Source organism: Peromyscus maniculatus, chromosome 5 (assembly GCF_049852395.1).
Source record: "Peromyscus maniculatus bairdii isolate BWxNUB_F1_BW_parent chromosome 5, HU_Pman_BW_mat_3.1, whole genome shotgun sequence".
Classification (NCBI taxonomy): Eukaryota; Metazoa; Chordata; class Mammalia; order Rodentia; family Cricetidae; genus Peromyscus; species Peromyscus maniculatus.
Window position 1 is genome coordinate 137,812,943 of NC_134856.1, and position 26,686 is coordinate 137,839,628.

At 45.8% G+C, this 26,686-nt stretch overlaps 1 protein-coding gene across 3 annotated transcripts in view; it reads right to left on the minus strand.

Moving 5' to 3' along the window:
- The window catches only part of Trpc7 (transient receptor potential cation channel subfamily C member 7), a 133,597-nt gene that overhangs the window by 50,867 nt on the left and 56,044 nt on the right, over positions 1 to 26,686 (minus strand). For 2 of the 3 annotated variants that reach the window (XM_015995673.3, XM_015995672.3), the window contains exons 4-5: positions 10,847 to 11,011; positions 1,658 to 1,874 (exon numbers count right to left, since the gene is read on the minus strand). In XM_015995673.3, the coding sequence (XP_015851159.2) occupies positions 1,658 to 1,874; positions 10,847 to 11,011 (382 nt within the window). The remainder of the gene's footprint in view (positions 1 to 1,657; positions 1,875 to 10,846; positions 11,012 to 26,686) is intronic. The other variant, XM_042278569.2, reaches the window with a different exon arrangement.

Genomic DNA, 26,686 nt, shown 5'->3' on the forward strand with positions numbered 1-26,686 from the left:
ATAACCTAACCCACACCAGGCTCCAGTGTCTCTTTCCCGAGTTAGGGTCAATGACTTGACTAAACAGTTCTTTGGCCACAGGTTTTCCAGTTGATCACATGACCCTGAGAAGCATGCTGTGCTGTCCTGATTGCTCTAGGTCAAAAGATCCTCTTTTGTGGTCCATCTAGGGTCCATGTTTCCAGCTGGTCTCGGCTTGGGCACCCATGATGCTCTCTGGCAGTTCATCTCTTGTAACCTTCTTAGGCCATATGTCAGTACAGGGCATGTGTTGTATAATTGTTTTACCATCTGTTCATGATTTTGCTGTTTGATGGCACAAACACTTTGATCCTGAATACTTTTATGACTTAATATTTATAAACAGAGTGACAGTTATACAATTGTTAAATATTTGCCACCAAAGCAAAATCTGGGTGAATACCATTAAACCAATTTAACTAATCGATCAACTTTTGTTACTGCATAAATTTATTTCAGTTCTTTTTAAACTTTTATTTCACTAGAAATATCCCCATTAAATTTGAATCTTTGAAATATAAAGCTTACAGTTTATTAAGGTTTTGCTTATTTATTATATTATTGATAATAGCTTTGGCAGGTTTTCGATTTTTTTCCCCTGAGACATTTTTTCTCCTATTGGTCTATTTGCAATTTTCAGTGTTAGAAAAAGAAATCAATAGCAATTTTCTACATTCAATTTTAGCCATTTCCAGTTTTGTTTTATTTTTCTTCTGAGCTCATCAATGAGGGACATTGGGAGCCATTTCCTAGGAAATTCTAGTGGCAAACCTTTGCAGCACAAAATATCGCCACAGATAGGAATTTCACAACTGTTAGCACGTCATTTAAACAAATATCACGTGTCACACTCTGTATTGGACAGTTTTTTTCCATCTTGGCATAAGCTAGTGTCGTCTGGGAAGAGGGAGCTTCAACTGGGAAAATGCCTTCATTGTATTGATAGACTCACTGTGGGTGAGTCTATGGACATTTTATTGATTAATGATTGATTTAGGAGGTCCCAGCCTACCATAGGCAGGGCTTTCTCTGGGTAGTTGGTCCTGCCTTATATAACAGAGCAATCTGAGTAAGCTAAGAGAAGCAAGCTAGTAAGCAGCACTCCTCCATTGCCTCTGCTTCAGTTCCTGCCTCCAGGTTCCTGCCTTCAGTTCCTGTGCTGACTTTCCTCAGTAGATTGTGACCTGGGATATGTAAGCCAAATAAACCCTTTCCTCCCCAAGTTGCCTTTAGTGAAGATTTTAATCATAGCGATAGAAACTAAGATACTGCCTGAATTTTAGGTAATATTAACTATACAAATTCTACATATTGGATTTACACAGCTTTCCCTTAAGCTATGAAATTTTGCTCTTCATAGAGCAGGCTTGTCCTAAGACTTGTAGGGGACTAAATGATCAACGTGTGTCCAAGGTAAAACCACCTTATAATCATAATCAATACACCTATATGGAAGAGTACCTAGTGGATACCCCTCTAAACATCTCCTTTCAAAATTGGAGTTTCTGTTGCCTCTTGTACACCATCTTGACTTTGGTGTTGGTCATTGCATCAGCCAAGAGTATGCACAGCAGAAGGGGAGTCTAGAAGTCGGTGACGCCAGTCAGAGGAGGGAGTGAAAGAGTGGCTGGCTTACCTAAGACCCACTTCATGATGAGCATCTCCGTCCAGGAGAACTGCGTGGTTTTCACTCTGAAGATCTGTTTGGGGTAGTCTGTGAAGGTCTCATTTGGCAGAGTCTTAACCCCCTCAAAGCGGTCCGATGCATTCACAACTAACAGTCCCAAGAAGATTGTAAACGACACCGCATGAGCTACAAACTTCATGAAGGGACTCCTCAGGGTTCGTCCTAGCTGGAGGCAAAGTGTGCACAGGACATGTTAAAATGACAGCTCAGGCGGGCACAAGTTCTCTAACACATTGCTTTATTTCATAAAACCACAATCTAACCAGAGAATCTCCCATCTTGGACGGACATCAGAAGGAACACAGACATTTTCTCTTGTGCTTACACAGGAGTGGCTGTTTAACTAAATCTGTGTACTGACTTCAAAGGGCTCTTTTCTATTGACAGCTCTCAGGGGGAGGGGCTATGGGAGTAGAACAGGCAGACACACAATCAAGTCAAGTTACGACTGTTGGCCTAGGTACCCTCAGCCTCATGGGTGTGAGTTTACACCCTTCAAATCTGAGAACACAGTGCTAAACAGAACTACACTTGAAAGTGCATGTTGGGTTTTACCCATTTGCTTGGGCTTCAGGCTTACATGGTTCATTTTCCATCTTTCTTGTATCTTGGTGAATTTACCACCTGTCTCCCAGTATTATGTTAGCTGCATTTCCATGAAATTTGATGCACCTTATATGTATATTTTCACACTTTTCTTTTTGATTCATTTTCAACTCTGGGATTATTTGCTTTGCAGTCACATGGGACTTTTTTGTTTTGCTTGCTTGCTTGAAAAAAACTGTAGGGCAAAGCAGTGGAGTCACCATTTCAAGGCTAGCTGGAGCTCCACAGGGAGACCCTGTCTCAAAAAACATTTACAATTTTACAGTAGCATGTTTGTAGAACACAGAATTTATGCTACTATCTTAAAACTCACTTTTTTCTCCTTATGGCCTGTTAGCTGGTGTGATTATTTCCAGTGAGTTTAGAATGACCCAGGATCTGCCTCCCTGGGAAGCAAGCATTAGTAGCATCTTCTCTTCCTAATGACACTCCAGCTAACTTCATGGTGCCGATGAGATCACACTGCTAGGTCTCCTTCATCACTCTCACCAAGTTTGACCTTTCCCCCAGACATACTGAAAAGATCGGGACCTTTTCGGCTGCCAAGCTCCTCCAGGGTGGATTCAGTCATGACCAGTGGCTTTCACACGTTACCTCACTCAGGAGTCCTGGAGTGAAGTGTCACCTGGGAGACTGAGTATTGGCCTGACTGAATGTCCACCACAGGGTCTCTAAGGTAAGACTCCCCAGTTACTGCTGTGTTCAGCATAATGTCTGTATGTCAGCTGGCTTGATGATGTTCTTCTAATGTGTTTCAGTTTGTAACCACCCCTTGTTCTAGTTGTCAGTACAACATAGAGCACATTGATTGGAATTTTACCAACAACTGATTTTTATCTTTTTAAAACATTCATGGCTGAGGTCCAGACAATAGGAGTCCCTAGTCACGTAGAAAGCCACCAGTGCTCACATGTATATTTCCATAAGACACACTAGGAACAGCTTCAGAAGTGTAAAGTGATGTTCATCTGACAACCACAGGCCCACAAACTCCTTACATATGCATCTCTATACTTTAATGCTCTAAGTTTATCTGTCTATATGTGTCTGCATTTATTGAGTTTATGGTATTTTTGACAATAGGCAAATATGCTAATTTGATAATGCAGAATAGAAGGATAAATGAAGTATCTCACATGAATTCAATAGAATCAAGATATATCTGAATTAAGCCATGTTGCATTTTGATTTGTTACACATCAGGTATCAATTTGAATTTTTCAACATTTTAGTGTATTGCCATCTTGGAGACTCGTTTTCCAACCTTTTGACCTTGGGCATTTTTCTCTATCGAAGGGACATCCTTGAGTAGCCATCACATTGTGTCTTGTTACTGTCTGAGTTTTCATAAACAACAAGAGAAGCTGATGACTTCTGGCAGAGGAGGTGTTGAAGAGCAGACAGGGGCCATGAGATCCATCTCTCCTGGAAAGTCCATCAAAGAAAGATGGAGATACAGCTCTTAAAAGACCACTGGCCAGTGCCCCTGTGGGCTCTACATGGGGTCTCCCACTGATGAGCCATGTAATAATGTGGTGGGGTAGAACCATTTCCATCTCCCTGATCAGGCGAGGTACCGACTCACACTATGTGTGTGACCCAAGGTGGCTGTAGAGTTCTTGGAATCCCTGCTGCAGGAAATTTATGTTATTTTTGTTACCTCTTTCAGGGTATTATCTTCTAGCAGAAGATGAACCTGTAAAAATGATAATGTATACTGCAAAATGCAACAAAAACTCTGACAGTGCCTTGCCCTGATTTGGAAGACTGCCCTGGTCTCAATTTTCACTTGATATAGTCAGTAGGGAAAGAAGGCGAGACTAGGAATTGATGGGTCTTCTGAAATTGAAAGCATCCCATGGGCAAACCACTGGCAGATGAGACCCAGTCATCTCAGTGGTTCTTCTTCCTTCTTCCTCCTCTTCCTCCTCTTCTTCATCTTCTCCCTCCTCCCCCTCCTTCCTCTTCTTTTTCACCCTCCTCTCCCTCCTCTCCTTCCTCATCCTCTCCTTCCTCTTTTTCCTTTTCCTGCTTCTTTCTCTCCCTCAACTCCCTCCTTTTTGAGACAGGCTAGCCTCAACCTCATGGAAGTCTTCTGCCTCAAGTACTGGGATTATAAGGGTATAATGCCACTGCACTCAGCTCCTCAGCTTTCCTGTGTGTGTGTGTGTGTGTGTGTGTGTGTGTGTGTGTGTGTGTGTGTGTGTGTGTTTGAAATTTCCTGTTTTACTCACAACAATAATTTCTGAAGCAAATTACCTTGGGGAGGAACTGTTTACCTCAAGCCTACTTGATGAGCCAAGAAAAGGAAAAAAGACCACTCAGTAAAATCTCCCAGCTCTGGAATTGTTAGAGCTCTAGGTTTAAAGCTGCTGCTGAGGCTTTGGGAGGTGTGGGCTTCTCTGCCTGCAGTGCCCATCCTATGAGTCTGGAAATGTGCAGGAGCAGCTCAGTCAATGCTTCGCCCTTGTGAATGGAACACAGTGGTTGCTGTGAGCCTATGATGGTATTTGGGAGGATGAGGCAGGATGATCAGGAATTTGAGAGCATTCTGGGCTTCACAGGTAGTTCCAGGTAAACCCTGGGAGGAGATGCCGTCTTAAAGACAAAAATCTGGGCAGCTTACAACCAACTGTATCTCCAGCTCTAGGGGAAAAAATACCCTCTTCTGGCTTATGGGTACCTGCACCCACATGGCATCCACTCACATGGACATACACATGAACACATTTAAAAGCAGTTTAAAAGCAACAAAATCCAAAAATAAAAAGCCTAACCCAGGCCTCAGTTATCTTCCTTTTATGCTAGTGGATTCGTTTTAGAGTCTGAAATTGGGGCATTCTCATATTACAGTGTGAGACCACACTTGGTTTAGGGACCGAAGAAATACTAGGTGGTGGTGGCTTTTTACAAGGTAGAGTTTCTAATGAGGGGAAAGGGAACAGGCAGTGTTTGGCCTGTGGTAGGTTGATTTCTCTTTTCTAGAAAAGTCTTGTCAGCTCTAAATATCTGAATCAAGCCTATTTCAAATTTAGCCAGCAGCTAAGATGTGTACAGTAGGCACCAAGGGTTGGCACATGGTTGCCACTGGAGCTGTGTGTAGGGGTACAGATGCCACGGTGGTGATTATGAGCCTATCTCTTGACCTGTACACACTCAGTTTCAATCACAATGCCACAGATTTTTTTTTTGTAATTGAATTGATTAGTGTCTCTGTTTCTTCTATAAAATGAGAATGAAAAGATGAAATCCACCTGTGGTTGAGGCAAGCAGTGACTGATATAACAGCCATGAAACCATACCTCAATCTGTAGGGAGTTCTTGATCTAGGGCACTGGGGGTCAGCGATTCCCCTAGTGGGAAACCTAGGAAACTTCATTGACTCGTTTAGAAAAATGTCTTTAGATTGATTTATTTTATGCACATAAGTTTTTGCCTCTGTGTATGTCTGTCATCACGGGTGTCTGGTGCTCTCAGAGGTCAGACGAGAGTGTTGGATGCCCCGGAAGTTGAGCTGCCATGTGGTTGCTGGCCACTGAACCCCAGTCTTCTGCAATAGCACCGAGTGTTCACACCACTACATCATCTCCAGTGCTTTGGCTGAGTCTTGATGAGTTTGTACGCAGAGGTTCATGAAGGACCTGCATGGGATCTTTGTGTGTGCCATTTGGAGTGCTGGCTGTGTGGACACTAGAGGGGGTAGAGACAAAACAGCCCTCAAGAGTTGGTCCTTCCCCCAGGGCTACTGATTCCCAAGTGGGGAGGCACAGGCTAAAAATGATGATAAAGTCTATATAAGACCTGACAGTTCAGGGTTCAGACTGTGTCTGCAGTGGAGTGACTAGCCTCTGGCATGTCCCAGTCCAGAGCCAGCAGGACCTGTCACAGCAGGACCTGTCCCAGCAGGGTGCCCGCAGCTGCACTACCCTCGAGACTTGGTGGCAGAATATAGGCAGGGGAAGAGGAAAATCGGTCAGTTGACACAAATGTTCCCCCCATTGCTGTGACCAGAGAATTGCAATGTGATTTTCTGAAGTGGAGGGTTGCCTTGTGGTAGAGACAGATGTGGGGGAGATGAGACCTTTGGAGTCTCTGTTCTCTTCTGGTTGGCACCTGGATGTGTGGACTGGGGACTTCTGTTCTAACCACAAAGTTGGTCTAGCAAAGCCCAGATCCTTCAAAGCTGCTGTTTCAGTCACCCTGTCCTCACTAGATGCTTGTTTGGGGTGAGGGAGGGGAGTGCCTACAAACACTTGGGTAATCTTCCAAACAGAAGATACACCACAGGAAGGATTGGTAGACTGCCCACTGCAAAGACATCAGGTTGGATTCTGGAGTTGTTTATAGTTTCCGCTGTCTGATTTCTGGGACTACTTTTGGCAATAACTGAGCAATGACAGTTAATGGATGATGGAGGAAGTAGCATTCATTCACCTGGACTTGTGCAGCCCCTTGACATTGCCATGATGCTGACTTCTTGATTCCACCTGCTGATAAGACGCTGCCTGAGATTTTAACAGGCATGCAACCTAGCTTAGGACTCACAAAGGATGGAAAGCTGGTTAATCAGCAATGAAGGCCCTTGGCACAGGAGCCCTTGCTAAGAGGATACAGATGCCAAGAAATGATTTAACTCAATCCTACTATTTTTAAGAACCCAGTGGCTTCACACTGGCCTTCCTGGCCATACCCATGTTGGTGATGACAGCGAGTAATGGTGAGCAAAATCTCTATTATTTTTTCTTGATCCTGGAATGCCTGACCCTTGCCCATGTCTATGCTTGCTTTCACCTGTACACACCCGTCACTTGCTAATGCTCTTCAGATGACAAATTAATGAGCTGAACTTCTATTGATTTGCCTGGCTGTGTAGTCTCTATTTAACTCTCTTTCTTAGGGACCCCCCAAACTTAAAATATAATAGTAGAAATGTCAGGTTTAGGAGTTCAATAGGAAATTAATAGTGAGTTCATCTCAGAAGGCTAATCTGATAATCTCTTAGTCATTGTCCCCAAATTAGGACATCAGTTGCTAGGAAGAAAATGCACCATTAGGTTGGGAACAGAACCTCCTAACAGTCACTGGATGTGGATGGATATGAGCCAGTTAATGAAGTTCGGCAGTGACATTTTACAAGTCCATCTATAAACGAATATGGTGATCTAATATCTTATCTGGGCACACGATGATGCCATTGGAACATGGAATCCCTGGAATGGCACTGCGTTTCCATGAGACTACAGAAATAGTTATCAAGGCAGTGACCTCACTGGAAGATCAGCCTATTAGATTCCTCCCGGTGCCCTCCTCCTAAGAGGACACTGTATTCTGCACATCAGGGGCCCTTAGAACAGGCTGGCTTTGTCACAGCCAAGATTTGACCTCTCTGTAATTCCCAGCAACATCTCTGCCTATCTTGAAAAGATTTTCTTCTAAGTGATGGAAGGAAAGACTAAAAATATCTTGACTCTTTTTATCTGTCCCTTAGCTGCCTCAAAGCAAGCTTGACAAGCGCTTTAATGAGGGACTCTTTCCTTGTAATGAGTGATGCCACTGAGAGCCATCCCTTGTACAGTCTCAGGCCTGTCAGTCACTTGTTCACTGTTCCCCAATCAGTCACCTGTTCACTGTCCTCATCAGTCACTTGTTCACTGTCCCCATCAGTCACCTGTTCACTGTCCCCATCAGTCACCTGTTCACTGTCCTCATCAGTCACCTGTTCACTGTCCTCATCAGTCACCTGTTCACTGTCCCCATCAGTCACCTGTTCACTGTCCCCATCAGTCACCTGTTCACTGTCCATCCCCATCAGTCACCTGTTCACTGTCCCCATCAGTCACCTGTTCACTGTCCACCCCCATCAGTCACCTGTTCACTGTCCCCATCAGTCACCTGTTCACTGTCCCCATCAGTCACCTGTTCACTGTCCCCATCAGTCACCTGTTTACTGTCCCCATCAGTCACCTGTTCACTGTCCCCATCAGTCACCTGTTCACTGTCCCCATCAGTCACCTGTTCACTGTCCCCATCAGTCACCTGTTCACTGTCCACCCCCATCAGTCACCTGTTCACTGTCCCCATCAGTCACCTGTTCACTGTCCTTATCAGTCACCTGTTCACTGTCCATCCCCATCAGTCACCTGTTCACTGTCCCCATCAGTCACCTGTTCACTGTCCCCATCAGTCACCTGTTCACTGTCCACCCCCATCAGTCATCTGTTCACTGTCCCCATCAGTCACCTGTTCACTGTCCTCATCAGTCACCTGTTCACTGTCTCCATCAGTCACCTGTTCACTGTCCCCATCAGTCACCTGTTCACTGTTCCCCCCCCAGTCATGCTTAGACTTGGAGTCTAATAAATGCTGAAGGGACAGTGGCTTGATAATCAGCTTATGTTTATTTATTTGTGCTTTATTTCTTTAGTCTCACTCAAAAACTTTGGAGTGCCAATGTCGATCAAATTTTTGAAAAGAAGAAAGAAAGCCCCAGTCAAGTGCTAAATCTTGCTGCAATAATTTCCTCTGTAGTGTTCCAGAAGGCTACTGTAGATCTGACCTCTATGTCCATGGGTGTGTTTGCTTTCTGGGTTCCTTGGGCCTGGAAATCCCAGAATGCCCTCTCCATATATACACCCTTTTCGGGGCAAGGTTGAAGACATGTGTGCTATTTGCTGAGTCTTCTCAGAAAGACCAGAGTTTAAGAAGAATTAGCATCTTTCCCAAGGCACAGGGCAGACAGAGGTGCAGCCATTTGCTGGTGTTGGCTAGACCTAGGCTCCTGGAAGCTGTCACCATCGGTTTTATGGGAGTGGAGGGAGCTGGTAGCAGCTCCTCCATCATGTTAGTCTAATGACTGAACTCTCATGAGTGTGCTTGGAGACCCAAGAGAGTAACGGCAGATGTCCCTGGCCACACAGGTAGTGTGTGTGTGTGTGTGTGTGTGTGTGTGTGTGTGTGTGTGTGTGTGTGTGTTTGGGCAGAGGTGTTTCAATCCACTACAGAGTGCTTGGCTGCAGCCTGGAGACGCAGCATGAAGACATGTTCCCGAAACTAAGGCCCGCAGCAGTCCTGCTCCAGTCTGCTTACTTTCTGTGTACTCTCTGACATTGCGAGCTCATTTTTAAAAAGGACAGAAAACAGAACAAAATAAACCTGACCTTGCTTACATATGTGTCATTTGGAGAATTTTGACTTAGAAGTCCGTGACTCGAGACTGCCATGGAAACAGAACTCTCAACAGATGCCAAGGCGATAGATGCGTTCTCTCGCCACGGGAGGAGCTTGCCCCCTCTCTGGCACTGTTTGCCTCCACTGAGGCACTAAGTTCCTTTCCTGGCTGCTTTGGTGGTTGCAGCAGCAGACCTGGACTCATCATTCTGACCTGAGTGTCCCACTAGTGGACGTGACAGGAGGTTCAACTCAATGGCAACACTACATTAGCCACATTAGCTGATCAGGCTGTCTGTGAAGCCTGTTTCCCTGAAGGCATGTTCTTCTCCACTGAGTGTTGGTCACCTAAGCTCAATTCCTTTAAAAATATGTCACTAGATAAATGTAGTTTGAGAGCCTTTAAGACAATCTTAAACCCATGGGACATGTTTCAAGGCTTCTTAATGGTTTGGTCTTTTGGGCACAAACTCTTCCTGGAGTTGGGGTATGGGTGCTTTCTGGTCCTCATGTCTGGGCCATGAGTAGGTGGGGCCCACAGCAGCACAGGTGTCAGAGTGCCTATAGGGCCCGTTCCTCCCATCACTCTTGCCTTTCCCACATTCCTCCTTGGGCGAAAATTCAGTCCCCCGCTGTCTGGATGCTTCTTCTTTTCCCCGTTTCTTCTTGTGGTCTATTTAATTGGCCATGTGGACCAGAACCTCTTGATGGAGGCTGGAAGGATGTTGCAGCGAGTCTGCAGGGCCTGGCATGAGCTGTGCTCAACTCTCAGCCACCTGGGATTTCTCGTTTCTGAACTGCTTCCTTAAGCACGCATGTTCTAATGTAATCAGGGAGTAAAATGGACAATCCCAACAAGAACACGTAACAGAGAGAGATCTCAGGGAGCAATGACTGTTTCTACCCCATGGTGATAGTCACTGTGAGCTGGAGGACATGCTCAGCCACTGCAGTGTGCAGAGGAAAGGTATGTTTACTTGCTATCCTGTTCTTTATTTATTCGGAGATGCCTTACATGTTTAAGATATCCCATCTCATCACTCTCCTTTCTCTTTAAAAACTGATAAAGACAGATCTTGAGATTTTTCTCTTTTTTGTGGATCTTCTATTTTGGCTCGGTATATCAGGACTTCTCTCCCTCCCTTCCCTCCTCCTTCCTTCCCTCTCTCCCTTCTTTTTTTCATCCTTCTTTTTGGTGCGGGGCTCAAACCCAGAGCCTTGTGTGTGCTAGGCAAGTGTTTCACCCAGCTCCAGCTCCAATGGAATCCTTGAATAACCCAGGAGAAGTTCTTCTGCTGACTGGAAGGAAGAGCTAAGAAAAGAGAGGAAATAATGCAAATGACATGCACCTCGAGCAGTTTGTACCTTGCTGCACGGAGCAATCCAATAGGCTATGGCGAGAAAAGGGAGGCCTATGGAGACTCCAAAGACAGCCAGGAATTTCACAGCGATAGACTGTTGACGTAAGCCTGAGAGATTTTCATACCACATGGTAAGCAATTGCTGCTGACAGTTAGGGTGAGCAACGAACTGTAAAAACAAAACAAAACAAAAACAAAATGCAAACAGGAAAATGGCGTCATAGCACTTGAACAGTACACAACCCAGGAGGAACATTGGAGCCAGGGAAGCTGTGGCAAGCACCAGAGGGAGGGAGGGAGAATAGGCAGGACTTTTGACCTGGGCATGCTGAGGCTGAGGCCAGGGCCTCCTCAGAGAGGCTGAAATGTTGCTTCAAACAGGGCCCTGGAGAAGTCTCAGACGTAGGAAAGGGCAGCTTTGGGGTAAATGCTTGTCTCCAATCCAGGCTGCTCATCTGATCAGAGAGACTTATCTCTGCACAGAGCTCATCAATAAGCTATACAGTAAAGTCACTAATAGGTTTGGGAGTAAGAATTTCCGGTTTGAATTGCACCTTATCATTTGTTAGCTAGGTGCTCCTGGACAGGCTACTTAACCTTAATAGTCTCACAGACAAAACAGTTTATCATACCATCTGGGGGATTAAGTTAGGGATTATGTAGCTGAGGAAAATGCTTACAGCATCTCCAGAAACCTTGGGAGAACTCTACAGTGCTTCCTCACTGGTTCCGTGTTGGGCAAGGGCCTGTGGTGTGCATTTGTGCTGGAACACTGACACAGTGTGCCTCCATGTAGGACCTTCCTGTGGGACATCAGCCACCTCTCTCAACACGACCTCCTTCTTCTGGAACTGTTGGTTCTAATGGCTAAGTTACAAATGGACCCCCTAGTGGCCATTTATCTCCACTTGGCACAGCCATTGACTAGGGCTCCTGAAGTTTGTCTCTCAGTTATTTGGGGCTCTGCCGAGGGGCAGTGGTGTGCTTAGCAGGCAGTTCCTCTTAACTGGAGTTACATGGAAAGCTCTTTTACCGTGTAAACTCATTCTCCAAACAAGCCAGTTAAGAGGAGAAAGATGTGAAAAGGAGTGAAGATGTGCAGAAATGGCCGTGATGGTGTATGTCCCTGTCTGGGGCTCTCCTGGACTATCCTTAGATGACTCTGTAGACAAATCTTCCTTATTCTGCTTGATCTAGCACATTCGCTTGAGTTGCTGTAACCAAAACCATCCTTTTTCTGTGGACAGTTGTTGCTACCTGGCCATCTATTTAGCTGACCCTGGATCCTGGCCAGAGTAACTGATAGTAAGCAATATTTAAGCTAAAAATTATTGTGGGAATAAAGTTTAAATTTGAGAAAAGTTGATGTACTTGTTAATTTTCTCCATGGCAGACAGAAGGCATTATTTGCGTCTGGCCAGCCTGTCCTTGGGCCCCGCTGTGGATTCCCATGAGCTAGAGAAGACAGACTGGGCACCTTTTACAAAGCCTTCCTGCTGCTCAGCCCAAGCGTGAGGTGCCCATTTTCCTCTCATTGGCCTCACTGGGTATTGAGGGATCATGCACAATGACTCTGAGAAATGCAAAGCATTCCCTCTTCATTATAAGAACAATATAAATAGAGCTTTTGAAAATTCCCAGTGCAGATGGCAGCATGCACATGTTTCCATTTTTGGGAACTTACAGTATCAACGGACTATCTGTGAGGATACTGGCAGTGGTTGTTTGACCCCCGTGATACTGCTACCTGAGTGTTAGATGCAGCGAGGCTTGTAGATTTACAGCAGCCATTGTGGTCTTTCCCTCCAAAAAGTCCTCCTTGATTGAGGGAGGAACCCTGAGCCAGCATGTGCTCTTACACCCTGACCCCTTTCCTCCCAGCAAAGTGGAACTAGTGACAGGAAATCATGTAGATGTTACTGGAATTCTCTGGGTCTAGTCCTAACGTGGATCTAGAGTGGATGCTGGGTGAACACAGGGGAAGTCATTTTCAGCTCAGCCTTGCCTGGGTGCTGAAATGGTCCTGCTCTGGAGACTCAGTCCAAACAGAAAGTGGGACGTTGACCCATGAGAGACTAGAGGAGGACAACTTGACTCCCCTATGGCTCTCTCTTACACTGTTGCTCCCCTGGAAGGCTCTCACTATGGTTACATGAGCTTCTCTGCAGGGAGAGCCTACTTCATAGTTTCTGTGATTGGGCAGCAAGGTTTTGAGAGAATATGTGGGAACCATCTATCCCCATGTTCCCTTTCTCACCCAAGAGGAAGACAGTGGCCTTAACTAAAAGAAGGGGGGCTCTTCTGAGACTCTGCCCTGACCACAGGGCAGATTTTCTGATTTTCACAGGCACATTTATTTTCCCACAATAAAACAACCTAGCTTCCAATTTTCTGTTTATTTGTAGATAGACTTTATAATCTGCTCCCAGGAAGTTGACAGTAGCTAATAGCTGAAGCAAAATTGATGCTTGCCTGTCCATGAGCACTTTTCTATATCTGTGGCAGGCCTCAGAAGATAACTCAGTGACAGATAGTTCAGTGTGTCAAAGGGCTTTTCCTCTGTTATTCTAAAGCACAGAAAAATATCATCCTTGATCCAAGGAGGGTAGGAGTAAGAAATGAAGCCTGCCACCAGGACACAAAGAGAACCATATGTGAGGGCACACAATCAAGGAACAGAAGCAGGAAGAAGAGCTTCAGAAGCAAAACCAGAGAGGAACCACAGAAGAAAAGCCCAGGACTAGACTAGGACGGAACTCAGAAAATTGGTGTTGTCTTGGGCTCGTTTCTTTGTTATCTAGCTCACAGAGGATGGGATGATCAAAAGGTGCAGGTCCTAAGAGCTTTGCCTGAGCCGTTCCTGCCCCCTGCCACTGTGGCCTAGAGCATGGCTTGCTTTTAGGAAAGCCCTCCAGGGGAAGAGCTGGTATGATTGCCTTGACTTTTCCAGTGAATGCCGAGTCTGTAATGAGCTGGAGTTGAGTATGTTAAGGTGGGTTTACATAAGGCCAAGCAGCTTTGTGGGAGAAATGAAACCCAGCCAGATCTGTAATTGGATGAACTCTTCGGTGAGTGGGTGGTGGAGGGAGCTAAGAGAAGTTAGACTGCAAGGAGAGGCAGGCTGTGACACTGAGGACAAATTCTCTACAATGGACTGGGATTCACTAGCTTGGGAAATAAGACCCCAAGGTCATGAAAGACCAAATTTGTATGGTCTAGTTCTCAGATCCACCCCAAGCCCATCATCCTGGCAGCCTGTCCGCACACACTCATGGTTAATACAATGTTTGTATCCAAAGCTAGTTTCTAATAAAGCCTCATTTAAAAGTGATCCCCCTCCTCCTGGTGCTGCTGATGTGCTGAGACTGTGAGGGTAGTTCTCAGGGACTCCTGGCATATGGGCTAAACCTTGGCCTGCGCTTTAGTTTTAATTAATCTGTGGTCTACTTTTCTTTCATACCTCAAAGGACCCCCCCCCGCCTTATCTACCTATTAAATATGTAGGGGGGGGGTGTTTTCTGGGATATTGACTCCCATGACCCAGATAAAAGGCCCAGACAAGCCTGAGGCTCTCCTGGTGGTGATCGGAAACAGAGGGCTTGTGGCTGAGCTGACCGGGTGTCAAGTCTGGCCGGATGCTGGTGGGTTGGTCTTGGTTCTTTCCATGCTTAGCTGTGTTCTCTGAAGTGGGGCAAGTCATGGGATGAGTGCTGGAAACAGGACCTGGTGTTACATTAGAATGCAGTAAATCAAAACAAGCCAGTGGTGTTGTGGAATATTAGTTTAAGATGTGTTACATTTGTTTATGTTGTGGAATATTTGTTTAATGATGCAAAGATGTGTTGCATTCTTTTATGTTGTATTTGTTTAATTCTGTGAAGCTGTGTTACTTTGCCTGTCTGAAACACCTGATTGGTCTAATAAAGAGCTGAATGGCCAATAGCTAGGCAGAAGAGAGGAAAAGGTGGGTCTGGTGGGCAGAGAGAATAAATAGGAGGAGAAATCTAGGCTCAGGAGAAGAAAAGGGAGGATCGAGAAAAGGAGAGGAGGATGACAGTGGCCAGTCAACCCAGCCACACACCCAGCCATGGAGTGAGAAGGAAAGAAAGATATATAGAATAAAGAAAGGTAAAAATCTCAGAGGCAAAACGTAGTTAAAGAGAACTGGGATAATTTAAGTTAGAAAAACTGGCTAGAAACAAGCCAAGCTACAGCTGGACATTCATAAGTAAGAATAAGTCTCTGTATTTATTTGGGAGCTGGGTGGCAGGCCCCAAAGAGTAGAAAAAAACCAATTACACAGTGGCTCTTCCTCCCCTCACACCCCGTTTCTTTGGTCCTTTCCTTATCCTCCTGCCCTTATTTCTGACTTCTGATTTGGTCTCATCAGATATTTTCTTGAGGTGTTAATACCTGCAACCCATGCAAACTAAATGGGTACATTAGGCCCCTCCTCTATCATTCCTGCTTCTCTCCCCTGAAAGTGGAGCTTATGAGCGAGCTGTTCCCTGCTGGGGCAGGCAGGAGGGCCCTGTTGTCTACTCATCTGACACATAGGTATTCCTGCTACAGGTCATGAAGCCCTCTGTCTGTAAGTAGTTGCTCTGTCGCTCCCTCCACACCCCACTCCTTCCCACCCGGAAGTTCCATGTGTCACAGGGAAGGGAAAGAGGTGAGGCTGTGTGTTTCATTTTTCTCTCTGATCCTGGGCCTCATCTACACAGTAGTGAGGTCTGATGATATGCGCTGTGATGTGCCGAGGAGTGACTTAGCTGGAGAAGAATCTTATGGATTCAGACCTCGTGGGGGAAAATACTTCTCTTTCATACAGATGTGCCATCAAAGTCCCCACTTTAATAAAATCCCTTCACGCAGCAGCATTTAATCACAAAAGTCTGCTCTGGAAACTGAGAGAAGACAGACATGGTACCAGCCATCAAGCTCTGTCTCAGTGTGGCTAGCTGATGGGACTTGGAGTCATCTGCAATGCTGCTTTCTACTTGGATCATGCACAGTCCTGGGCTTAGTGTCAACAATGTTCTTTCCTCCCATTCCGGAAGAAAGTTTTGGTCACACTCTTGAGTCATGAAAGTTGTGAGGGAAAGAGAGATATGGAGTTCATAATTCACTACTTTTGTTTGTTGGTTTGCTCATTTCTTTATTCATTCAACCAACCGTTCCCCAGAGACTCCTCTCACTGGGCATTGCTTTCAGTATTGGGGGCAAAGAAAGGAGTCCTGGTCTTCAACCAGGACCATGCAGAGCTCAGCTCTGTGGCTAGAAGTGGAGTGTGGCTCAGTGGGGACACCCTCCAGTTCCCGCGCAGGCTGCCTTCGGACCGTGGTCATATGGATGCTCCCCATACCATTTCTCATGGCTTCCCTGCCTCTCTCTCTCTCTCTCTCTCTCTCTCTCTCTCTCTCTCTCTCTCTCTCTCTCTTTCTCTCTTGAGAAAGCCTCTGTTTTTCTGGCATCTTGTGCCTCACATGCTCTGGAATCCACCCGGAATCTCACTGCTTTGCTTCCTTCCACGTTTACCCTGCAGACGCCATCTGCATTGTCTGGTGGTTAAGTGTGCAGATTCCAGGTGGGAACACCCAGATTCAGAGTCGAGATCTGACCTCTCCTAGACGTGTGGCCCCAAACAGCCTGCTCTCAGCTTTGTGGTCTGAGAGAGAGATGAAAATATTTGCAGGGTGCTCAGCAGGGCCAGTGGCTCAGTGCGTGTTGAAGGTGGCCATGGCTTTCCAGCTGATGTCTCCTGAGTCCACTGTGGCTTCTCTCTGGTCCTCCCTAGGGCCGTTTTCATAGTTCTGTTACCTCTTCATTTTGAGTTTAGGCCAGGGAGGATACTTGTAGTGAGCTTGTCATGGGGAGCCCAGAAAAGCAGTTCTTGCAAGGAGACCATGAGCATGGGCATCAGGCGACATGGAGTCTGAACAGCACAGCCTGTTGTTCTTACTGCTGTTTATTGAGGTTCCACTCTAGATGGCATGCTAATTACATTGTACTCACTGGAGGCATCATGTCTGTTCCCATGTTCTAGTGTTTCCTTCTCCACATTTCAGTTGGGGAAACTAAGGCTGGGCTGTCACAATCGGCTCACAGGCCCTGGGAGAGTGTTCAGGTTCCAGACCCCATCTGGCTCCAAGCATGAGCTATTTCTATTCCATGACACACTTTGAATTCTCTTCCTCTGGCTGATTTGGACATTAACCTCTCCTGATCTTAGTGCCTTGTCATAAAACAGTGGAAAGCAAACATTTACTGAGAACTCACCATGTATCAGGCCCTGGAATAGATGTGCATATTACCAGTTATTTTTCATTGACTCCTTATCATCCAGTGTTGGAACAGTGACGCTCATTTTAAAGCTGACAGTATTGAAACAGTTGCAGGAATGTTGAGCCAGGGCTGGAATCCACCCTTGATGCTGGCCTACCCAATCACGACTACATCCTTATCCTGCCTCTCCCCTAGGTCGGCCACAGTCTGGCACTCATCCTGCCAAGCGTGGTCTCTGACTGTGAGCTGTGTTACAGAGAGAGCCAAGTGCTTTTCCATCCAGGGAGTCTCCTTTGGCAGTCTCCCCTGGTGTTTCCTTTATTCAGGAACATTGGCTCTGTCCACATGGGGGGAGGGGACCTCTGCCCTCCTCCTCCTGATGAGCAGAAGAAGCCGTGTTCATTCCTTCCATCACTGGCACTGTTTGGGACAGAGGGAAGGGGCATCACAGCAGAGTCCTGGCTGACAAGGGAAACAGCCGACGGGATGGAAAGAGGAAAGGGACAGAAAAGCAAAGCCAGGGGCTGCTGTGGGCACAAATAACGGCACAGCCAAAGCCCTCTGCATCCGTACTGCAGACACGGTTCTATCCATGGTGCTGGGGAGGACCAGTCCTGGCCACGGCATGGCATCCTGAAGAGGCACAGGTGTATAAGAGGATGCAGGCTTGCTTTCTTCCCAGATAGGATAAGCAGGCGAATGTCTGAATTCATGTCTGCACTGAATTTACTTTTAGTCTAGAACCACCAGCAGACTGGAAAGCCACAGTAATGGCAACCTTCTTCATTCACAAAGGCCATTGACCAGAGTTGGATGAGCTTGCCAGTAGGCAATTCATACTGCCATTTGGAGAGATGGCCTAAGAAAATGGAAGCAGTCAGGGGATGAGTTGGAACTCAGCTCAAGGGCATTTCTGGCTACAGTCTGGGGCTCTTAACTTCTGGTGTCTTTAAGCACCCCCCATTGTTGTATAGTACTACCTTTAAAATCTTTCACCTCCCGACTGTATGTCTATGAGACATCTTGCTCATGGTTGGGAGGTTCCATTCTTAGGAATGTATACATGTGCTGCACTTGACTGTAGTCTCCCCTGCCCCTCCCCTCCACTTCTGCACCCCTAACCCACCCAACTCTGGCGTGCTTCTTGGTTATTTCCAAAACTGAGGGTCCTACCATGCAGCTTCTCACTGAACACTCTGGTATTCTACCAGGCAGCAAGGGTGACAAGCACCTCTGATGGCTGTTTACTTCCACAAATATTTTATCTCACCCATTCAGGTAGGCGTTGTAGAATATTATTTTAACTAGGCAAAGACGCATTGCATTTGTTTATGCTGTGGAATATTTAACTGTGTAAAGGTGTGTTACATTTGGTTGTGCTGCATTTGTTTCATTATGTAGAGATGTGTTGGACTTGTTTTACCTTGCCTGCCTAAGGCAGCTGATTGGTCTAATAAAGAACTGAATGGCCAATAGCTAGGCAGGAGAGGGATTGGCAGGGCTGGCGGGCAGAGAGAATGAGGAGGAGGAGAAATGCAGGAAGAAGAGGAGAGAACGAGGAAGAAAGAGAAAGAAAGAGAGGGACACAGCCGGGCCAGAAGCCAGGCAGCCGCCAGCCAGGCAGCCATGAGAAGCAGTGAAAGTGAGATGTACAGAAGGAAGGGAAGAAAGGTAAAAAGCCCAAGGCCAATGTAGATGAAGAGAAACAGGTTGAGCTATGAGAGCTAGCTCCATCCCTGCTTTCCGGCTGTAGCAGAGCATTAAGCTATCTTCTCCTTCTCCTTATCTCTCAGTTGTTAAACGTCAGCTGGAATTATTCACACGATGTCACAAATAGGTAGGTTTCCGTGGGCCCGAGACACAGAATTCACTAGCTTATAGCCAGTTACACAAGTGATTGTTTATAGCAAGATCTGGTCTTCAATCCAGGCTGATTTGACTTCAGATGTAATATTTTGAACTGTTTTCCCATATTTCTAAAAGGTATATTTAAAATCAGACAGACAAGCCAAGCAGGGGGTGATCTCCGCAGGTTTGCGTGGGCAGGGCCCCATCACTGAACATGATGGAGAGCTCTTGTCTTTCTGCGCCTGCTCACTGGCCAGCAAACTTCCCGTGCAGACAGACAAGGGGAATATGCAGGGGGAAGGCTCAAAGCCAGTTTATTCCAACTTGGTCCTCTTAGAAGGAGCAAGTTGTCATGCTAAAGACAAAACCCCATTTATAGACAAGAGTATCAGGAACTGATTTCATGATGGCCCCAGTGCCTGATCAGTCCTCTGCCTGGAGTCTCATGAAAGGTCATTCAGATTTACAGCCTCAAATAATGCAGACTCATCCCTTAAAACTGCCTCAGTGAGGGGCCTAGTTAGGATCTCAGACCCCTGGCCAGATCCCACCTGACCGTCCTACTAGGCAGGGCTGTGGTTCCAGGGAATTCCCTGCAGCTGGGTTGTGGCTGGAAAACTGGTCAGGTTGTTGAATAACTCTGCAGCAGCACTCTGGTGGCTGTGCTGCCCTGTGGGTGCCAAGATCCACAGGGTTGGGGACATGCATGGGGTCTGCCAGGTGCCAGTCTTGGTCCCAGGGATTGTGAGTGAGCAAGTCACCTCCTCTGTCTATTAAAGGACCATCCATAATCCGAGTTCACTCATAGGAGCTCTCACTGGCTTAGGAACATTGATCTAGTTTGTGATTTATGGGCAATTCTTAATATTTGATGACATATTTTATTTCATAATTATAAAACACTTTTGTCATGCATTATAATTTTAATTAACCAGAACTAGCTTTTCTCAACAAAGAAATTTTGTTTGGTAGTTCATAAGTAGAGAAAGAAATTTGATCTTCACCAAAAGCAGCATTTTTTTTTTTGCAAGAGTAATCCTTGATTCTAATTCAAACACTTTATCAACAAGAACATATGCCCAAAGTTATTGATAGCAATACAGGAAATCTGCATGGAATTTATACCTGTGTTTAAGGAAATGAAAGAAGACAAAGACAGACTGGAAATGCTTTCACCAAATACAAACCATAAGTGCGACCAGCATAGAAATTCCAGCCTAGGCAGATGGGGCTCAGGTGGGGTGGGTGGATGTACTGTTTTCAAAAAGACTCACTCGTATTATCAGAAAAAATGTTAGTTCAGTTGCACTGGATGAAAGAGTTTATGAGAAATTATCTAGGGTTATCTCTTAATATTTCTAGGTTTTTTCCAGATTTTTCTTGCCAATCAGTGTGTGCATGACTCAGGAGTGATGCATTTGAACTGCTTTGGATTTAAAAAGAAAAAAATTGTATTTCATTTTATGTAATTATTTTATAATTATACTTTAAAATTACCTTAATTTCCTATGAATTTATACAATAATGCCGACTTGTGCATATCATATCTGCCCGTATTTAGTTCTCTTGATACTTATTTTTATATGCAGTTTTACATTTGGCATATCCTTGGAATTTAGTGCCATCAGTTTTAAATTTAAAATTTGGGTTTCTCAAACTTACAAAATGTGACTCTTGCCAATGTTGTGATATTTTGAGATGTAAATGTTGAAAAATTCAATAGACATTGGTTAAGAATTAGAAGTGATATGTGTGTGACCCTGATGCTCTAGGTCTTAGCTGCTGTTGAATATAAACCTGGTTGCGTTGGTAGAGTGTTATCCATGCATCCACCAGATGTGCAGTAAATGCTTCTGGTACTTGGCACACATCTCTGGGCATAGAAGACACTGGGTAAGATGCTTAAGGCCCAGCCTTTGGGAAGTTTATTAACTTCTCAGTCTTTATGGTACTAAGTCCTTTCAGTCTTTCAGACTGGATGGCAGTCTTATAGACTCCCATGTATTTGTATTCCCATTTTATTTACACACACACACACACACACACACACACACACACACACACACACACACACACACACACACACACTGTGGTGCTGGAGGTCAAACTCAGGCCTTCATACTTGACTAAGCTCTCCACCACTGAGCTGAATTCTCAGCTTCTCGTCTCTGGGTATTCCACCTGCTCCTAATGTACCGGTGCAGCCTGTCAACTCTGCTTTGCTTACAGAGCCCCAGGTAAGCCGCTCCAACTCCCAGGCAAGCCTCTGCTAACCTGTAAGATCCTGCTCTCATGCTCCGGCTGCTCTCATGTTAGTACTCTGGTCTGTACTGATGGCAGGTGTGGCCAGCGCTCTGCCCGCTGCTCTTCAGGAGCTGGTTTTCTGTAGTTCTGAATGTGGTAGAAGCATCCATCATATGATGCTGGGTGTTGTTGAAGTCTTCTGGACCATACTGCTCCTTGGCATGTGGGACTTTACTGTAGGGCAAAGACAGCCACTTCCTGCCTTTTGTTCCGGTCTCTAGGTCACTACTAATAATGAGAAATGTCTGTCTCTCCTAAATGGCAGTCTATAAACACAACTTCTGAGAATGTGCCCCAGGCAGAGTGTAGCTTCCATGGCTTCACAGCCTCTCTTCTCCAGGGCTCGGGTGTCTGTGCCTCTGCTTCTGATCATCCAAGGCAGGGACTGCTAATTTCTCTTCTCCTTATGAGACTCTGTAGATAGCCATCCCTGGAGCTGGATGGAGAGAGCCAGTTCTCCTGGCTCCCTGCACGCAGCTCTTGGGGCTTGTTGGAAGAAGGGAGGCCGAGGAGGGCCCGAGGGCTCTAACCTCAAAACCACTGCTCATCTTCCTCAATTGCTTCTTGGCCAGATTTGACATTTCTGGAAGTTTTTCCTCAGATTTTCATTAAAAATTGACTGCATTTCATGGTCCTTTACCTCTTGGCACCATTCTGGCCAATTAAGGTAGATCCAGTGTAGGCAGAGTTCAAATCCTTTTCCACGTGGCTTTGGTCCTCATGCAAACAATGGTGTGTGCTGTCAATGAATCCCTTCTCTTCCAAAAGCCTCTTTCCAAATGAGGCTGATGTTCTAAAGGCATTTTCAAGGAGTGTCTAGTAATTCTGTATGTTATGCTGTCCTTTCATACTCAAGTGTCTTAAAGAACATTATTGCTTATCAGTGCTTCTCAACTTTCCTAACACTGCAACCCTTTAATACAGTTCCTCATGTCATGGTGACCCCTTACCATAAAATTATTTTTGTTGCTATGCTGTAACTGTAATTTTGCTTCTGTTATGAATCGTAATGTAAATATCTGATATTCAGGATATCTGATATGCAGCCCTCATGAAAGAGTTGTTCAAAAGGGTTGCAACCCACAGGTTGAGAGACGCTGGCTCAGACCAAGAACCTGGCACAAATCCATGACTGACACTTGGGTGATGTTGGTTTATTTTGCCTCATACATACCATGGTTACTCGACTACTCAAGTCTTCCATTCAATTTTAATTGACCTCTTCTCTGAGAAATGCCTTGATAAGATGGAGACTGAACATGAGTCAGAAAGTTGGTGCCTTGTGTGCTAGGAGAAGCTTCAGTAGACCTGTTTATACAGGGGTGGACCAGATATCCAGAAAGGAAGTTCTTACGTGTACAGACTTGCCCCCAATGCCACCCCTGCTGCACCCCATGCTCTAAAGAGTAGAGCAACATCCTCTAAATGACAGCACCAGACAGTCTCAGAAGGCTCCAGAAGCACCTGATTCATTGAGCTTGCTCAGTGGACAATGATAATTTATTGCATCGTCCAGTGTTCTGTTTGCAGCCTCTTTAAATGTTAATGATCAATAATATAATTATGACGGGGAAGGTTCCTGGGCTACTTGTGGGTTTAATTGAATTTTCAAAGCCATCTGGAGCTATGCAGAATTGTTGTTATGTTTCTTTCCAGACATGGCTTGGGTGGCCTCTAGTCACATAATATCAAGCCTAAAGCAGACATTGCCCCAAGGCTCTAAGATCCAGCAGGGAAGATCAGAGGCCAGGTGGTGCATTGGCTGATGGGAGATTTTGCCATTGCAAGTCTTTCCACCACTCCAAGGCAAGAAAGGAGGAGTATTTGGCTGGCAAGGGAGCATCTCTCTTCAGATTTGGGCCTCATGCAGCTGGACAAGGGGCCAGACCAAAGGCTGCTTTCCATGATGAGAAAAAACTTCCTAGCTGTTCCCATATCCACAAGACTGTCGGTAATCTGATACTTACCTACATCGCTCTCTGCCACTGTCTCCTTAATGACTTACCATCCAGCCCCACTGACCTCCTCCCTAAACCTGACATGCGCACAGCCTTCCTCAACATTGTCCAAAATGGGACCTTACTCCTCCTCTATTCAGTCCCTCCCGCTTGTCTTCCTTCCTTCCTTCCTTCCTTCCTTCCTTCCTTCCTTCCTTCCTTCCTTCCTTCCTTCCTTCCTTCCTTCCTTCCTTCCTTCCTTCCTTCCGTGTGTGTGGTGAGCATCACATTTGGGCCTGGTGCTCATGGAGGCCAGGAGAGGGCATCAGATCCCATGGAACTGGAGTTACAAATGGTTGTGAGCTGTTATGTGGGTGCTGGGGACTGAACCTGGGTCCTCTGCAAGAGAAGAGTGTTCTTCCCTGTTGAGCCATCTCTCCAGCCCTGTTCCCTCACTTTATCTTTTAGCATTTAGCTGCTACTAGAATTGGTTTTGCATTTATTATCTACTGCCATGCTAACATCCAAGATCTTTAAGAGCAAGGGTTGTTCATTAAATTCTAGCAGATAGAGTAGTCTCTCAGCAGATGTTTGTGAAATACTTAACTCACATGTGGATTTTTCAGAGCATGGCTCAGGGATAGGACAATTGGCCTCAATAATGAGTTTTTGATTCATTCTACTGATCTGGTGCACTTCAAAAATAGGAAGTCTTGCTGGGCGGTGGTGGCACATGCCTTTAATCCCAGCACTTGGGAGGCAGAGCCAGGAGGATCTCTGTGAGTTCGAGGCTAGCCTGGTCTACAGAGCGAGATCCAGGACAAGTACCAAAACTACACAGAGAAACCCTGTCTCAAAAAAACAAAACAAAACAACAACAACAAAGGAAGTCCTGAACTGCCTGTCCTGAGATAGATAGGATTTTACTAAAGACAGTGGTGTGTCAGTATCTCCCATTCTGGTTACCCTGGAGTGCCATCCTGACAGCTGTGCGTTGAGAGCTGGTCTAGCTCTCAGTGACCACTTTTGGCCAATGGGATGTGGCTCTATTTTGTGTGATTCTGAAAAGGCCTCAAGGAGGGGTCATAGAAATCCTTAGCATCAGCCTTCAGTCCTGGGAAGGCTCCTTTGAAGGTAGCTGCCATGGAGGGTCGCTCAGTTCAGCTGCCAGTGAATATGGCTGAGCACATGATCCCCACATGGAGAACTTCCTCACTGAGCCCTGCTTGACTTACTGACCCGAGTAACTGTGAGCTGATGTGGTGACTTGTTTTCCTGAGCCATTACCTTTTATATCCTCACAGCTAACTGGAGCACCTTTCTTCAGTTTCCATGCCCAACATTCCAGGTTGTCACTCTAGGAGGCTCGGGCAAGAGATCCTTCCCTCCTCCTCACTTCGTCTCTGCTTCAGGCTCATCCTGTGTCCTGGCCTTCCCCTGAGACCTCCCCGTCACAGCACCTGTGGTCCATGTTCTTCCCCCTCTCCACCTTCTGTCTGAAATATGGCTCCTGCAATTCTTCTCTTCAAGTCTTGCTCATTTCTTCCTAGTCTCTCTTCCGTCAGACAGCAGTGTGCTGCTGCTGCTGCTGCTGCTGCTGCTGCTGCTGCTGCTGCTGCTGGCCCTGCCCTGAGCATTCCTCCTTTGGCCCCTGTGTGTGGTTGGCATCTGAAAAAAAACCTGCTTGGGAGACAAGCTTGCTTTGTTTTGCCAGCTGAAGACACATCCTGAAAGACACATCCTGAAAGACAGGGTGACTTTTTGCTTTTGGTTTCCCGAGGCCCGGGCAGGAGGGCTCTGTGCAGCAGGATCTGTAGAGCAGAAAGCAGCTCTCAGATCACGGGTATTTCAGGTGATGCAGGCCCACTGAGTGCTTGCTTGTATGGGAAAGATGTTTCCTGAGACCCAGGGAGGGGAGAAGGGTTTGGGAGACTCCCATGGACAGTACATACAGGTTTCATTTAAATACTGTTCTGGAGAGCAGGGCCAAGGAGGTTCTCTGTGGAAGTCTAGGGCGGCAGCACCATCTGACCCAGAGGGTTTTCTTCATTGAGATCTATTGGAGAGAAGGATTCCTGTCTGCTCTGTACCCATCCCTGGTACCTGCTATCCCAGCATTTCATGGATGCTCTAAAAACAGTTAAATGATAACAGGGATCCACAGCTAGGCCAGATGTTGGTGACTAGCATTTGTAGTGGCTGAGGTGTCCGCAGGAAGCACGAGTCAAGTTCCTCCTCTGGGGATACAGGTGAATCCTTGGACCCAAGTAGAGGATGCCCAACCCAGATTGAGACAGGATTTCTTGGCAAGCCTGGTGGGGCACACTGAGTCAGATTCACATCCTCAAGGGAAAGCAGAAAATGGAATGACTCACTATTTATTGCATATTTAAAATGCTCGAATGACTTTGATGTATTGATTACTTTAATCTTTGCAAGAACCTCATGCCATAAATATAATTTTAGTGCTTTGGTTTTCAAATGAAGAAACTGAGGCCATATACCAGGATATGAGCCCAGACAAGGCTGCTGCCAGGGGATCTGTACCAACAGTCCTGAACTGGGAAGTTTCTTACCTTGCAAATTCTTACTGATTATGCCTGCTTCTCCACCCAATTGTCTATTTAATCTTACATATAAACGTATCCAGATTAACATTGAACTGCATGATATAATAAAATGGTTCTGACAACAGGTCTAGGTGAGAAGGGGAGCTCTTTTCTCCTGGCAGCACACAGTACCACAGTGGGCAGTATCTCTCCTGCCACTCAGCCTACAGCTCGATTCCTAATGAGCACTAACTGGGTCTGGACAGTTCATTAAAGAAAACATTTGCAAGGGGCCATGTGCCACTTCTGTCTGGAACTTACTACACACTAGAAATTTATGAGCAAAGTATTGCTGTCCCTGCACTGGGTGAGATGTGGGAAGCAACTCTGAATGATTCACTCAAGGTGGCTCTGAGTCATCACACCAGGGTCTGTGGTCCCAGTGGTTACTCCATAGGGAGGCTTTCTCCACATCATGTTAAAAGGGCTTTCTTTTTCCTTTCAGAGACATGCATTTCTTGGGGAAAGTATTCAATCATTTTGGGGAGAAATCTCTTAACAGTTATGTAAGGAGGTTTGGGGAAAACTGTACAGTCTACAAATATGATAGATTACAACTATGAGGGACACTATGAGCCTGTGTGTGTCCCCTGTCCCTGCAGTGAGCCCTTGGCTCTCTCAGGGTGGTGCTTTGTTAATAGCTCAGGAGCCGTAATGGATGCTAATGGATTTGGTTGTTGAAATCTGTCTTTGTAAACCCACTCTAAAGGATCTTAATTTCACCAAATTTCAGCTTCGTAGTCACCAAAAGCAGCTTCCAAGTCAGCTGACACTGTAACACTTCCCCTTTGCCCTCAGAATGAAGGTCTTTATGTAGCCATACTGGGGGCTGGAGAGATGGCTCAGGAGTTAAGAGCTCTT